Source organism: Sinocyclocheilus rhinocerous, unplaced genomic scaffold (genome assembly GCF_001515625.1).
Source record: "Sinocyclocheilus rhinocerous isolate Xijiao unplaced genomic scaffold, SAMN03320098_v1.1 scaffold45, whole genome shotgun sequence".
In the NCBI taxonomy this organism is placed as follows: Eukaryota; Metazoa; Chordata; class Actinopteri; order Cypriniformes; family Cyprinidae; genus Sinocyclocheilus; species Sinocyclocheilus rhinocerous.
Genome location: NW_015632734.1, coordinates 550,036 through 566,823, shown reverse-complemented (window position 1 = coordinate 566,823; position 16,788 = coordinate 550,036). Strand labels below are relative to the sequence as shown.

At 36.8% G+C, this 16,788-nt stretch overlaps 1 protein-coding gene across 1 annotated transcript in view; it reads left to right on the top strand.

Annotated features, from left to right (window-relative positions):
- Positions 1-1,240, top strand: part of LOC107742950 (histone acetyltransferase type B catalytic subunit) — a 33,505-nt gene extending 32,265 nt beyond the window's left edge. Inside the window, exon 11 of the mRNA XM_016556034.1 lies at positions 594-1,240. Within this exon, the coding sequence (XP_016411520.1) occupies positions 594-761 (168 nt within the window). The 3' untranslated portion in view covers positions 762-1,240. The remainder of the gene's footprint in view (positions 1-593) is intronic.
- Positions 1,241-16,788: the final 15,548 nt, after the last annotated feature.

Sequence of the window (16,788 nt, the reverse complement as noted above, 5' to 3'; positions counted from 1 at the left end):
ATTTTATGCCAAAAATCATTAGGATATTAAGTAAAGATCATGTTCCATGAAGATATTTTGTGAATTTCCTACTGTAAATATATTAAAACTTAATTTTTGATTAGTAATATGCATTGCTAAGAACTTCATTTGGACAACTTTAAAGGTGATTTTCTCAATATTTAGATTTTTTTGCACCTTCAGATTCCAGATTTTCAAATAGTTGTATCTCGGCCAAATATTGTCCTTTCAAGAAATTGACCCTTATGACTGGTTTTGTGGTCCAGGGTCACATATGTGTTTGAATGCTAAATCTGTGTGTGTGTGTGTGCGCTTTCTTTTCAATTCATGTTTCGTGAGTCTTGGTTCGGTGCCAAAGCCTCTCAACAACCTTACAGACTCAATTATTGTTCACGGCTCTTTTATTTCTCCTCTCTTTCTCTCGCTGTGTTTTTATGCATGAAGTTTAGCTGTGATGTAATCAGATTTGCCCTGGGGTTTCTGTTCATTGGCAGCTTTTGGATGGGATCGGGTGAGCTGCTTTGCATCTTATTTTCTCCTGCGCCGTACTGACACCTGTGTGTTTTCTCCCAACACATTTGCCTTGTGTGTAGAAAAACCAGCGTGAGCTGACTAAGATGCAGAAATGTTTGAGGCCAGAGGAGTTGGCGTCCCACATCAGCCAGATGGACACGAGACTGCAACACGAGGAGCTGGAGAAAAGCTACCAGGATGTGCTGGCAGAGTATCGCAGAGTCCTGGAGCGACTGGCTCAGGCGTGAACACACGGAGACTTCTGCTGGAAAGATCTGGAAAAGACTGGCCCACACACACACACTGTTCTATTGCATTGTATCCAGTGTTAATAAGGGTTTAAACCTGACACATCTGCATTTGTTACTTGTGTGATAGACAAGACGATGGGCAGTTATTCACATAATTAGAGATGAGTGCATTGGTCTACTGTGAAGATGAAGATTTTTGAGTTGATATTGTTATTGGTTTTTCCATCAAACATTTTCCTAAAAATTTAGATTTTGAAGCACTTCCTATGAAAAACAAATAAAATTTTTGTATATTGCTCAAATGTATCTCTTTGGTGATGTGTCTAAAATAAAAAAAACATCTTCATTACTTATCAGACTGTAACCCTGCACTGTTTGATGTTACGGTGTTTAAAACTTACATAATACATTATGTGTTTGAAATACACAGCTAAAAGTTTGGGGTAAGTTTTTTGGTAACACTTTATTTTAAGGTGTCCTTGTTACACGTTATATGTAATTACTATTATAATAACTAATTATGCATAATTATATACAAGTAACCCTAAGCAAAATCCTAACCATATAGTGACTCAGTACTTAAATGTATAATTACACTAACAAGAACACCTTAAAATAAAGTCTAACCGTTTTGTTAAATACATTTATGCTTTTATTCAGAAAAGATGCATTAAACTGATCAAAATTGACAGTAAAAAATATTTTTGTCAAGATTTTTTATTTCAAAATAAATGCTCTTCTTTTGAACTTTCTATTCCAAGAAATTCAATTCTTATTTATTTATGTTTTTTACGCTTTGGTTTCATAAGAAAAGCTTGTTGAAGGCTACTTCATTTGTGGACTCTAAACCCAATTGTCAAATTCCAGAATAGAGGTAGACAAGGGCGTCTCTGAAACTGCCAAGTGCACTAATGTCAAGACAGTCACTGATCTATGGGCTGAGATCTGATAGTCTTCATCTGTGAGCTGAACTGTTTTACTGTTACATCCATGAGATGATGTAAATTCAGATGAATGTCATGTCACAGGATGTCGAAGATTAGCTGGCGATACACTGGATGAAATGCATAGAAGAGATTTAGCTGACAGTACTGCACAATGATACAGAATCGAAACCTCTGATCATTCACTCATTTCAAGTCAAATCAATTTGCAAGCAGAAATGTGCTGTAAAATTTGCTCCCTCCCTTTTGCAGCTAATGCATCTTCTGATTGCATTTAGCATTGAGTGCTTCACTAATGGCCGTAAAGCTGAAGCCCTTCCTGTCGCCACACCGACCACTCACACTGATTCCATGGATGAATTACCATCTCTTCCCTTTTACTCTACGCAGTTAAAAAATTAAGGTCTGGAGGTTAATTTTCATTTGTCATCCTCTTCAAATGCGAGAAGTTGAGCACAGAACTCTTGACCATGTCAGATATTAATTGTATCCTCTCATGTTCCTCTGGCTCCTGGGTTCTTATCAAGGCCTCTCGTCTAAATCCAAATAGAGAGGAATAATTAATTTGGCTGGAGTATCTGGAGTGTTAAAGAGGATTTCCATTGTAGGATGGAAAGATTTTGACAGTAGACATTGTGGTGGAACTCATAATGATGCTCCTCCTTTGGGATTTTGAGAAAGATTTGACCCAGATAACGGCTAACCCTTGTATCTCAAGTGTTCTGAAGACATTTAATTGCTTTTCAGCTGGTGACCAGATTAAATAACAAATTAAAATTATATACACTCTTAAAAATAAATGTTCTTTATTGGCATCTATAGTTCAAGTAATCTTTAACATACATGGAACCTTTCCATTCTTTATAGACCTTATGCTTCAGAGAAACAAACGCGCCGCCATCTTTAGAATTCTGTCTTTGAACTTCCGTTTTTGCGGTAGTTCTGTTGCGTCAGTGTTGAAGAAGTGGGTTTATTTATTGTAGTTAACGAAAGTTGTAGTTAACGAATGTGCATTGTAATGTTTAAAGCGGATGTCATAACAAATGAGACAATTTTAAAATAAGCGGTTCATTCATAAATTAGCATGACTTCACTCTGTGGAAATACAAACGGAAGACAGAAGACAAGCACAGCGCTGAAAATGGGTGGAGCTACATAAGATCTGTAGAGATAAAACAGAAGTTCAAAGACAGAATTCTAAAGCTGGCTGCACGCTTGTTTCTCTGGGGCCTAAGGTATAGTGGAAAATACGGTGACCCAGTAGTGTGCAACCCAATGAAATCTCCACAACACAACGGAAACAAGTCGCAACGAAATTAGCACAACAACCGAAACAAGTCACAACACAACGGAAACAAGTCGTAATCATGTTACAACAGTAATACCCATTTTCTCAAGAAAGAAACTCGTAATTCTGAGCGCAAATGGAGAAAAACTAACTTGGAAGTTTTTAGAATTGCATGGAAAAACAGTATGTCCAGCTATAGACAGGCTCTAAAAGCTGCCAGGGCCGAGCATATCCACAAACTCATAGAAAATAACCAAAACAATCCAAGGTTTTTATTTAGCACAGTGGCTAGATTAACGAATAACCAGACGCCACCCGATCTAAACATTCCCTCACAGTTTAATAGTACTGACTTTATGAATTTCTTCACTGATGAAATAGATAACATCAGAAATACAATAACAAATGTAGATTCTACAGCGTATAATACTTTAGCTTCATTCATCGCACCAAAAGATAAACTGCAGTGCTTTACAATTATAGGACAGGAAGAGCTAAATAAACTTATCACTGTATCTAAACCAACAACATGCCTGTTAGATCCTGTACCCACTAAATTACTGAAAGAGTTGTTACCTGTAGCAGAAGAACCACTTCTCAATATTATTAACTCGTCGTTGTCTTTAGGTCACGTCCCAAAACCATTCAAGCTGGCGGTTATTAAGAAACCACAACTAGATCCTAGTGAACTGGCAAATTACAGACCCATTTAAAATCTTCCGTTTATGTCCAAAAGTTGTGTCTGCTCAACTGTTTTCCTTCCTCCAAAAAAAAAGATCTCTATGAAGAATTTCAGTCAGGTTTCAGGCCCCACCATAGCACAGAAACTGCACTTGTTAAAATTACAAATGACTTGCTTCTTGTGTCAGACCAAGGCTGCATCTCATTGCTAGTTTTACTTGATCTTAGTGCTGCGTTCAATACTATAGATCATGACATACTCATAGATCGATTACAAAACTATACTAAAGGAGGTCGAGCTTTTTCGCATTTGGCTCCCAAACTCTGGAATAGCCTTCCTGATAACGTTCGGGGTTCAGACACACTCTCTCTGTTTAAATCTAGATTAAAGACACATCTCTTTGGCCAAGCATTCAAATAATGCATCTCATAATCTTGTACTGCAGTTATATCTGATCAAATGCACATTATTATTCCTTAGCTTGGGTTAAACAAAAAAATTTTGCTTTGTTGGAACAGCAGCTACGCTAATTATGTCTTTATTTGTTTCTCTGTTTCTGCCACGGGATTGACATAAATATATGACTAAATATATTGTAGAAACTTAATTTTCTGTAAAGCTGCTTTGCAACAATTTGCATCGTGAAAATCGCGCTATACAAATAAACTTGAATTGAATTGAATTGAATCGTAACACAATGGAAACAAGCTGCAACACAACGGAAACAAGCCACAACACAACGGAAACTAGCTGCAACACAACGAAATTAGTGCAACACAATTAAATTAGCACAATAGAATGGAAACAAGCCGCAACACAACGTTAACAAGACATGCATCAATGGAATCAAGACACACCAACGGAAACAAGTCACAACACAACGGAAACAAGTCACAACACAGAAACAAGGCACAACGAAATTAGCACAACACAACGGAAACAAGCCGCAACACAACGGAAACAAGTCACAAGAACAGAAACAAACCGCAACACAGAAACAAGGCACAACTAAATTAGCACAACACAATGGAAACAAGCCACAGCATAGCGAAATTTGCACAACACAACAAAATTAGTCCTTTGCGTTGTGTTGTGGCGATTTCATTGTGTTGTGGAGAGTTCGTTGTGTTGTAGAGATTTCATTGTGTTGTGGAGAGTTCGTTGTGTTGTGCACTACTGGTCCACCGTAGGAAAAAGGTTCTTTAGATTATTAATATGTTCTTCACACTAGGAAATAATGGTTCTTTGAATAATATTTACTGAAACTTTCTTTGAGGAACCAAACTGCTGCAAAGAACCCCCTCGAACCTTTTATTTTTAGGAGTAATTGACCAGAATATTTGGGCACTTTCACCCATCTTGTCTACACTGCTTGGGCTGGTTTTCCTGTAACAATAAATAGCTTAATTAGCTTTATAAATAGCTAATTGCTGCAATAAATAGCTTAACTAACTTTACTAGTTTCCATATAAACTGGTTAGACCATCTTGAACTTGAAAGTGGTCTAAGCTGACCTAAGCAGGTTTTTCATTAAATATCTCGGTTCCACAACAATTTCTTTCTTGCTCCTATGTATTCAAAACTTTGTATTTAACCCACAGCCATTTATTTCTACTGGCCTGCTTGTCATATTTTAAGTGTGTGTTATAAAATACGCCACTAAAGTTCTTACATTAGTACACGGTCCATAACGATCACAGGTGAAATGTCTTAAAGCAGCTGACGGTCTATGTATGTGTGTTTTGGGGAAAATAACTGTGTTCTTGGCGGCATCACTCAGAGAGCTGTGTAAACTGTAATATGTGCTTGTATTGCAGGGTTTCCCCCGACTGCAGTCACTCAAACCGCTGAGCCCCTGAGAGCCGAGCACAGGCATCAGAGCTAACGCACACTGCAGACAGAGCCTTTTGTGTTTTATTCTAGAGGATCCATCATCATCACCATCAGAATGGCTGTCAGTCAGTGATCTGATTTCGAGTTCTGGATGTGTAAAAAAGGTTAGATTACAGGAATCTCACTGTCTGCACCTCTTTTTTGAGATTAGCAGGGTTTAGCTTTTGTGATCCTTGCTTCCCTAAACTGAGACAGCTATAAATGCATCCATAAATTGGATTGTAAATGTTCATAGTAAGTATCCATGCTGTAAAAAAAACTTTTTAACATTCATAGAACCTTTCCATTCCCCAAAAGGTTCTTCATAATGGAGAAGTTTCTTCAGTTTATTAAAATGTTCTTCACTCACACAAAATGGTTCTTTTAAGAACTGTTCACTGAAAGGTTCTTCGGGGAACTTAAAATGGTTCTTCTGAGGCATCACTGCGATGTTGACATGGAGAGGATGTGACTTACAGTGCTGTTTATATGGAGTGACATCCACCTCTAGGAATTACAGTGCTGATACATAACCAGAGGTTATTCCACCTAGACAGGTATTCCTGATTACAAATGATGATTTAAACAGCTTAAATAAACCGTTTCACTGAAGAACAACTCGTGTAAGTGTTTTAACAAAAACACAAGCTTGACATTTCTGCTTGTAAACCCAGTGGAACACTTGGCTGCTAGGCTTCTATTATTGTAAACACGCTTCCTGTCCGTTTATACAAACAGTGTGAATATAGATCCGGAGTTTTCCTAAAGGAAGGTGTTGTGTGCAGTAGAGTTCTGGATACTGTATATGTTGAGTCGGATATTCCAGCGACAGCAGTGTTTCCCTCTGTAATTATGATGGACTGGAGGTTTCAATCTGGGTTTTTGGATCTCCGGTTACGCTTGTTGGCACGTCAACTCCGCACCTCTCATTACCTGGTGGCGCCTCCATATCCCTGGCCTTGGAACGCATCCCAGCCGTCCGCAGCAGCCTTACAAACCTGATACCTCTCCTTCGGAATCCCAGCGTCTCAGTCCCAGAATTCCCAGGGGGCGGGAGAGACAGACATGCCGTCCTTATCGTGTTCCCGGACCATTGTCTCTCTGTGCGTCGTCTCATGCCTGAGGAACAACAGTTCTCCTCAAACTCACTTTTCCAGAGCTCTCTTATTCTGCCTTAATTGAGACCTTCTTTAGATACCCTTTGACATGCTGACAAGCCAAACCCAAACACGGTTAAAGAAACCAGGTTTGACATCTTTTAATTGCGTGTGCCAACAGAAGACTGATTACGGTAGGGGGGATCAGGTGGGCAGGTTGGGCTGTAAACCTGAGCACTCTGATGTTTGTGTGTGTGTGTGTGTGTGTGTGTGTGTTACAGAGCAAGGTTCTCTAGGGGCTTGTGGCAAAGCGTCACGCTATGCAAACACACACAAACACACACGCACCTCTCTCTACCTCAGACAGGTGTTTCTTCTGCTTGAGATTCACTTCAGATTTAAAGATCTACCTGTTTTTATCACAGCTGCAATTTCTAAGCCAGATCATCCTTGAGATGATATTTAACCTTATACAGGATCGATGTCAGAAAAAGGTCTTTATTGAAGAATTTCATTGGAATTCAATCATATTAACCTATATTTAGATTATTAGTGGTGTTATAAGACAAGCATCATTACTGTTGCAAACCCCTAATCCTACTAACCTATAAACTTCCTATATATCAGACTTAGTGTGACTTTTCTAAGTGATCTACTTTCTAAGTATTTTAGCCTTCTGGACTTTAAAATGGGTGTGAGAAATCCCATAGACTTAATTATGTTGAAGGAGAGGCCAGAGTCATATCTAGGGGGTAGTCAAAAAACAAAAAACTGACTTGGGAAAGTAAAACAAAAAACTGCCAAAAAAACTTGAACAAATTAGAAACTGCACACAGAGCACATATCTTAAATAAAGATGGTCTTTTTATTGGAAGACACCAACCTCTGCAGCTCTACAACTGAAGAAAGTGTAACGGTCAACCTGGATGTGCCTTGATAACCAATCGCATTACAGCCTTGACATCACTGCATTTCTGTCAGAGTTGTGCAACAGTTGTTACTGTTTGCAGATATCATAGAAATAAATTAGAATTGCCATTACCTGAATCCTACCTGTTGCAAAATTGTTCTTGACCTTTCTATAAAACAGCATTTTTTTTTTTTTAAATAGATCAATCCGATACAATTGTTTTATGGCAAACATGGTGAAGATTAGCCGATTGGCTGCTGATTCATTAAATGATAAGCTGTTTTCCCACAAAAGCAGTTTATTCAGCGTAGTGAAGCCTCTCCTCCATTGAAATCCATTTTTTAAAACAGCATCTGGTATCTTTCCCTGCGTACCACATACACTTTTTTTTGCTAACCTTGGAGTCTTGCCTTAAAGTAGAATTGTCTTGAGGCCAGAATACACTATGCAACTTTTGCCTAGATTGTTGCCTCAATTTGCAGATTGCAATTCTGCAGATTTTGAGCAGTAAGAATTGACAGATTTCAGAGAAAGTCTTGTAGTGTAAGACGAGCTTCAGACTATGATTCCATCCAGTCAGATAATATCAGACTTAGTTGATATTTCAGCCGGATCTAGAACACACATTGTTTTAATTTCTCATGCGTCTCCTAGCAACGAGGCGCATGTTTCTGTGAGAGTTTGTTGTTTTCGGAATGAATTGAAAGTCAAGTCAAAGTGAATTACAAAAAGGTAGTGTGCGATCCTCAGTTGTTTAGTGTATGATGCCTAGTGTTTTAGAAGGTTTTCACCTGAATATTTAAAAAAAATTAAACGTCAACTAATTAAAAGTTGTTCACATTAAGATCTTTTAGATGTTTTAGATGTTCAAGTCATCATTTAGCTATAGAAACAGGCAGCTGGAGTAATACACCAGTAACAGAGAGAATCTGAAATCTGAAAAAGATCTCTATGAAGAATTTCATAGGTCAGGTCTCAGGCCCCATCATAGCACAGAAACTGCACTTGTTAAAATTACAAATGACTTGCTTCTTGCGTCAGACCAAGGTTGCATCTCTTTGCTAGTTTTACTTGATCTTAGTGCTGCTTTCGACACCATCGTCTGTTTGATTACATCTTTAATTGATTTTTCCGTACATTTCTGCCATATGTACATAATATGACAGTCACCACTGATAAGCTACCACTAAATATTGTAGAAACTTAATTTTCTGTAAAGTTGCTTTGCAACGATTTGTATCGTAAAAAGCGCTATACAAATAAACTTGAACTGAATTGAATTGAATCTGTAATTATTGTAAGTTAACATCAGATATTTTTGTGCTAGAAGATGAGAAGCATTTCTTGTATGATTGCTCTTTGTGGATTTGCGTAAGAAATATTTAGGTGATCTTGTTCTTGTTGGTGATGTCTGTATTGATGTGTCAAATGTTTGTGATTTGGAGTATGCATGGAGATTGGCATTGTATATGTACCATAGAATGAAGAAAAGAGTATCTGCCATGTCATTGTGATCTTGTGGATCTATGGACTGAGAGGCCATATATTCCTGAAAATAAACTTGAAACTGAAACTCTACAACAAGCATGTTCAAAATAGATTGTACTTTATTTATTGATTGATTGATTGATTGCAAAATACTTGTTTTAAGCTTTAGTGTTCCAGAATAATTCTACATAGGCTATTATGTGTGTTTTGAATACGCTATGTTATGAAAATGGCTTAGCTGAGGCAAAGTCATAGTGAATTGGAATACTAAATGGTGGTCTTGATTTGTTCGACTTTTACAATTAATATGCATTTAAAAGCAATAAGAAAGCACTTGTTCAGTGCGCATCTGGTTATAATGATTGACGTTGATTGAACAGTTGCAGTCCTGTGCTTGTTGTTTTCTGTCACTGGTGATGTATGTAGGTAGAGCTGAGACTATAAACAGTTCATCCTGAATGGTGGCTCAGTAACGCTCAGGTCTGCAGCCCTGAAGCCCCTTCCTGCCAGAGTCGCGTAGCAAAACATTTCGACTTTTTTGTCGCCCTCGTCTGATGAGCTCATTTGTTGCATCGTATTTCTCTCGCTTGCTTGTTTAACGTTTTGTTTTTTTAATTGACTTGATCAAATGCTAATGGGCAGATGTCATTAGGCTGAACGAGCCGTGCTGAGTGACCTCCGCTCATGGCGACTGAGGGCTTTTGTTTCTCCTTCACAGAAAGTGAACATGTCACACTTTCTTAGTTCAGACAGTCAGAAAGATTTCTATTTGAGCTCCTCAGGAGGGGGCTGTCTCGCTACACAGAGCACAATTCAAACAGCAGCACAATGCCAATGTGCTGAAACAAAACCAGTTTCCCTTTAACGCCAATTAAGTCGCGAGGCCGGCTTCGCTATAAATTCATAGCTGAGATTCACTCACCATGCAGCAAACCTACATTTGCATAATTTTTAAACAAGTGACTTTCTTTGTGAAAAGAATAAGAAACATTTGAAGGAAACTGGAGCTGCTTGGAGAGATTGTTTGTAACTGGTGCAAAGGAATAAATCAGGTCTCACTGTGGGTCCAGAACAGAGACATTAATCTCTGAATCTAACGAGCGGCGGGTGCGGATGACGTCTGGCGTATAGTGCAATTAAGATCAGGAGTGTGACCAAACACACACACACACACACACACACACACAGAGAGAGATGAGGGGCTGGACAGAAGCGGTATGGTCAAATGAAGATGGAAACAGAGAGATAGAGAGATATGGTATCAGGGCAGGCAGACAAGAAGTCTATGATATTGTGAGGTGATGGATCTGTTCTGAGTCTGACTCTTCCACTAATTCAGTTTAAAACCCGCAACATACGTCTGTGTTTACTGACGAGCCCTTATTTAATTCATCATTGTGTCATGCAGCGCAGTGGCATGTTTGCAAAAGTTATTATTTTCATATTTGTATTGTTTTGTTGGGGAGACTCATCTGTGATGTTCTCTGTATGGCACAACTTGACCCATTAATTGGGTATGTTGTCACATCACAATATGGGTTAAGCTGTCGTAATGGAACTTGGCATTAAAAAGCCTATTTTAGGCTTGAAACATCTGTAATGAATGAATGATGAATGAACAGGGAAAAGGTAGCCCTAGTGAAAAAATAAATATACTTAAATATTTCAATTTAAATATACTTAAATGCATTTTTTTTAGTATACTACAAATACATTTTAATATTTATGTACTTAATAAAATGCCCTGCAATTGTACTTTTAGTATACTAAACTGGTATAGCCTAGTTAAAATCTGCTAATTTGGAACAACTAATTTTGTACTTAATGCACTTTAATTGTGCAGAAGTAGTGCTGAAGTCCAATTAAAGATATACTGTATATTTGATTGTGCTAAAGTGGAACTACTGCAAGTATACTTCAGGTACACTTTAAATATCTTGCATTTAAAGACTGATATTATACAAAGATCGTACAATTCTCATCAAAAGTGACATTAAAACACATTTTAGACTTAATATTAAGAAATGTGCATTGTGGACAAGTAGGATGCCAAATAAAGTTTAATTGTAATTTTTATAACTTTATAATATCAGTAATATAATGATAAGCCTCGAGTTATCTGTCAGTAAATATTAATAGAATTTAAATATACTTAAATGTAGTATAAATGTATTTTAACTACCATATATTACTTTTTACTAGGAAGCATAGGCCTACAACAAAATAATGCCATTGTTTTCTCCAACATATTTTTTTCAACAGTAAATTGCATACATTTTAACCATAACCATTTAAATATGTCACAACTTGTGTGACATTTATGAAAAACACTTTTTCAATTTTCATTATAGTTGACTCATCCGGATGTTTGTCAGTGTGGTTTGATTGTATTCACTTGTTGTTCAGGCAATATTACAAAAATATGATATGATGTAATTTTAGTTTGAAGGACAGAATTAACAACAAAAAAAAGGGCTTTGAACTAAATCTTGAAACCATCTTTAAAGAAAATTAATGTGTAAACTAAGTTACTGAGAAAGTGCTTGATAGTTTGCCTCTATTTTCTAAATAGAACCTAAATTAAAATAAATTCTAAATGCATTTACCATAATTCCCCAATTCAGTTTGAATATACTTTTTTTCAGCAGCTGGTTGACAAACGATAAAATTAGCGAAGATCCGTAAGACTTAAAGGTGACATATTATGCCCCTTTTTACAATATGTAATATAAGTCTCTAGTGTCCCCAGAATGTGTCTGTGAAGTTTCAGCTCAAAATACTCCACAGATCATTTATTATATCATTTTGAAAATGCCTATACGCTTGCAGAAAAAGGCTTACCTAAACAAAGTTACTGGGTTAATCTTTTTCACGTTTCCTTGGTTGGTAGATGCACTGGAGACCTGATTATAGCACTTAAAACCTGGAAAAGTCAGATTTTCATGATATGTCACCTTTAAATTGAAATAGGGAGCAGAATATCATAGAGACCAGCGGTGGGCCCTTTTGACTTGAGCCAGTAAACAACCACCTAGAATACCCTAGCAACCACAATGCATTTAAGTGGCAGCTTTGGCATGCGCAAACATATTTTATTCACGCAATCTAAAATTTTTGTTGATTGCATTTGTAGTAAGAGAAAATCTCCACAAATAGCAGTTTAAATATGCATGAAAATAAATAAATAAAGAGTGAATGTCTCCCTACAAGTGCAGCTAATCCAGGATCAGGCTTGAATATTTCTAGTCATGCTGTGGTGGAGGCTTTGCTGACTGAAGACAGATTACAGATCTGTCTCATCTCGTTCAGGGGCCCCGTGGGTCATGACCCTGATTACAGATTGATTTCTGAGGAGAGAATGTGTTTGTGTTTTTGCTGCAGAGGCCATGTATGCATTTGTTTAACAGTTAGCTTGAATTTGTAAAACAATACATACACATTAGTAAGCCCAAATAAGACTTTTTATGTGATCTATATTATATTGCATTATATTTGATTAAACCTATTTATGTGTGTTATACTGTATATACAAAATAATCTAATATAATATACAAGAGATAATACAAAAATTAGGACATTGAATGATGATTCATGCAGTTCTACAAATCCTCCGCCCCGTACATGTTTGTTTACTGATTAATACGTATATATTCTACCAATCAAAAGTTTGAGCACACTTGACTCTTTTTGTTAAAAAAATACAATAAAATAGTGATAATAGTAATACATCTCAAACCTGTTTATATGTTTGAAATTTGACTGATAAATATAAATGAATACATATGAATTTCTTTACAAAAGTAAAATGTTACTGAATTTATTAATCTATTTTTTACATGGGTTAGTTGGAGTCGATAGTGAAGCAATCAAGAAGTGTCCATAACACATGCAAAAGCATCCCAGGATGCACCTCACAAAGATTGATAAGTGAATGATCGAGAAGGAGAAGCAAATGTCCAACTAGTTTTGATTTGTTAAACTTTATTTGGTCACTACATAAATGTCATACTTCTATTTTTTGATGACTATTACTACATAGTGTGGAAAATAGCAATAATAAAGAACAAATAGGTGTGTCCAAACTTTTGACTGGTAGTTACACTACTAATTTACACTAGTACACTAGTTTCACATGGATTTTTTGTCGGATTTTCATTACCTTCATACATGTAATGTCCAATACAGTTTTTCACCGTATATAGTAGGGGAATTTACCGTTAACCATTTAACAGGTTTTTACTGTAGCATTTTTACAGTCTTTTACCGTTAAATTCACGGTCATTTTTTACAGTGTTGAGTTTCCAGCAGAATGTATATTTTATACTTTCACCCTGCAGGATATTTGTGAAAACCGATAATCATATCATGTAGCAATTTCTGGGGTTTCCTTTTTAGTTTTGGAAATTTTTAAAAATGTTTTTGTAATGAACGGATTTGAAGCCATTAATTATTGGGTATTTTTTCAGTTATTCACTGAGAAATGTTTCGGGTTTTAGGCAGCGTGAGGGAATGGGAATGTTGCCAATGCCGCGAGGAGACAAGCTGAAGTTTCCCAGAAGCAGAGAGCTAATTAGCCTTGAGTATTCCCATGATGCCGAGTGTGTGAGAAACCAGAGGAGTGTGTGTCCATGAGAGGAAAACACTAGCAGTACACTCCTGCACCTCAACCTTTAGGACCTGCCTTACAGGCCCGGCGCGGTTTACATAATGCAAACAGCTCTTCGGTATTTGCTTTACAACCCATCAGGGAGTTATTTCAGAGAGTGAGAAACTGTCATGCTATAATAGGGTTATTCCAGAAAGATGGTTTGTGAAAAGAAAAGTGAGATGAATGCCATGGGAACCTGTTCTCGATGCGAGTCTGTGTGTCTGTTCTGTGGGAGTTTCATGTTGGAGGGCTTGTTTTTTCATTGACATTTGTCAAACTTTTTTTACAGTTACATTTAAATTTCTCTCTGTCCACTTCGGCCTTTATCCGCCATCCTCCCTCTCTAAACCCGTAGCCGTATGCTGTTTTTCTGAGGGACTGTACTGTAATTACAGACACGCTCTCTCTCCCACACACCTCTGCCACTCTCCCTGCTGGGCTTTTGTGTTCTCCACAAACCCTACAGTATGCACACAACTTTATTTACGAGCCATGGAAGACTCCATCCATCCCGAGCTGTTTGGCTGTCGAGAGCAGTCCAGTCCCTCTGTATTCTGCTCCCGCTGTTTAGAGCGACACCCTGCATCCGTACTCTACTCAACACAAGCTTGAAATGACATAGGCTACTACCACACTATGCACATTTGTATGCATGAAAAACCCGAATGGCCTTCCATTTTCAGTGTGACGACTGAACTGGAAGCAGCATCGACATTGATTTTAACAATACTGTATGTTATGCTGTAGTAGTGTAGTTCATCTTATATATGCAAATATCTTGATGCATTACCCAGATTACGTACTAGGACACAATGTTCAAAAGTATCCCACAATAAAAGGCATTCTATTTGATTTTTAATTTTCCGAGCAATAAATGAATCATAAGTGATATCAACTGTTGATTTAGGCGAGTGAATGCATAATGTTGATACACATATATTAAGCAGCACAACTGTTTTCAACAGTGATAATAATATGAATGAATGAATGAATGAATGAGGCATTTATATAGCGCTTTATTATGTATTGCTGTACACCTAAAGCCCTTTACAATCATATGAAATGTTTCTTGAGCAGCAAATCAGCATATAAGAATGCAGTGCTGGGTAGTATTAAATACTTGATTACATTCACACAATAGCAATAAATTATTCATAATTTATTGATTCTCCCTAATTCCTCTTTTTCATCTTTTAAAGTTTCCTTTCTAAAATTGGAAAGTCTTCCAGTTTGCAGACATTCACACAAGGATCAGTCTCTAGTCAGGTGACTATAATTACACAGGAAATTTGGAAGGCTTTTGTTTTTCAAACACATTTCTCTTTTTTTTTTGCATGTAACGCAGGGATTGAGAGAGTTTAAGGTAATGAGTTAATAATTAAGTAACATGATTGCATGTTCACTGTTCTCTTGTTGGATAATGGTCACATGACATGCAGGTAAACAAATGTAATATTTAATCTTTTTTAGAAAGTGTTTTATTTTGATTATTGTTATTTTAAAATGATTCTAATTTTAAATTTTTATGATTTAGTTTAATTATTTGCTTTTTTAGTAAACTCGCAAACCTCCCACAGTTCCTTTACAACGCCTAGTTTGAGAAACCTTTTATTATTTAATGCACTTCATGTTGTTAATTACAATGAATGGAATATATTTTCCTACTCTTTGTATTTTTTATATCAATCCAGTACAAGATTATCCTATTTAAATCAATGTGATAAACAAGTTGTCAAAAGTAATCTAAAAGTAATCAAAACGTATCTGATTATATTATCTAAAATGTGTAATGTAAAAGAATATGTTACTAATATGTTATATGAATACTACAATTGTTTCCATGTAATTTGCCATCAGTAATTCACTACAATTTGTAAGTAATCTACCCAGCTCTGAATGATGAATTAATATATATTCAAATAGAAAACAGTTATTTTAAACTGTAGTAATATTTCACAGTGTTAATGTTTTACTGTATTTTTGATCAAATAAATGCAGCTTTGGTGAGCATAAGAGTTTTTCGAATACATTAAAACTATATTGAACATGCAAAATAATAAGCTAATGTGACACTAATGTAGAATACTACAATTTGAAACCTTTGATGTATAATACACACTGAAGTTTCAGACTAATGAAGCGTCTTCAGAGTAACATTACTGACATTTCCAAAATTACATCATCAGCACCAGTTCAAGTTGTGTTGGGAGGGTTATTGCTTGGGAACCATAGGTCTCCTAGCAACAATTCCATCAGTTTAGCACTACAAAAATTTGATATTTGTGTATAAAGACATAGTTTAGAAAAAAAAATATTTAAAAAAAATGTTATCAAAGTATCTCATAAAAATGCAGCAAGAATCATTCTCTCATAATTCCCTTTTGGTGTTTATTCTTGCTGCATTTTTATTGGATTTTCTGTATTCGCATATATATAAAAAAAATAAATAAAAAAAAACTCAGTTTGTTAAAGCCGATGCACCTTGCCTAAAACCGACTGTAATGAGCGCCTCTCATTAGAAGGTATCATTGTTGAGGCCCTTTGGGCTGTTTGTTCCGTTTATTTATAACAGGAAGGACAACACAGAACAGGAAGTGATGTGAACCCCTGTGATCCGGTGGCTTGAGTTCGTGCTTTTACTGTGGTAACATTTCCTTTCTCTCTCTCTCTCTGGGCTCTGGCTCCTGTCCAGACCTCAGTGCTCTGATGGCGGGTCAAGGCAGGGCTGACCTGCTCTCTGAACGCTGAATGTTGTTATTATTGGTGCGCTGTGCCCTCCGGGCAGCCTGTCGTCCCAAAGAGGGGAGGAAACGCAGAGGGCCGCTGGATCTCAGAGCTGGCGAGCAGCTGTGCTGGTCTGGTGGTCTCTCTTTCTGCTCCGCTCTCGAGGGAGAGACCTGTTCCTACCCAATCAGGCGGGAAACACTCTAATCCTTAAAACATCTCGCTCTGCTATGAAATGTAGCATTGCATCACTTGCTCATCAAATCAAAACCACGGTTTACAAATCAAAACAGTCCAAAATAGTTCTAAACAAATATTAGGATGGATTTTGATGTGAGACTTTTTCACTGAAGGAAGCATTATTATGGATT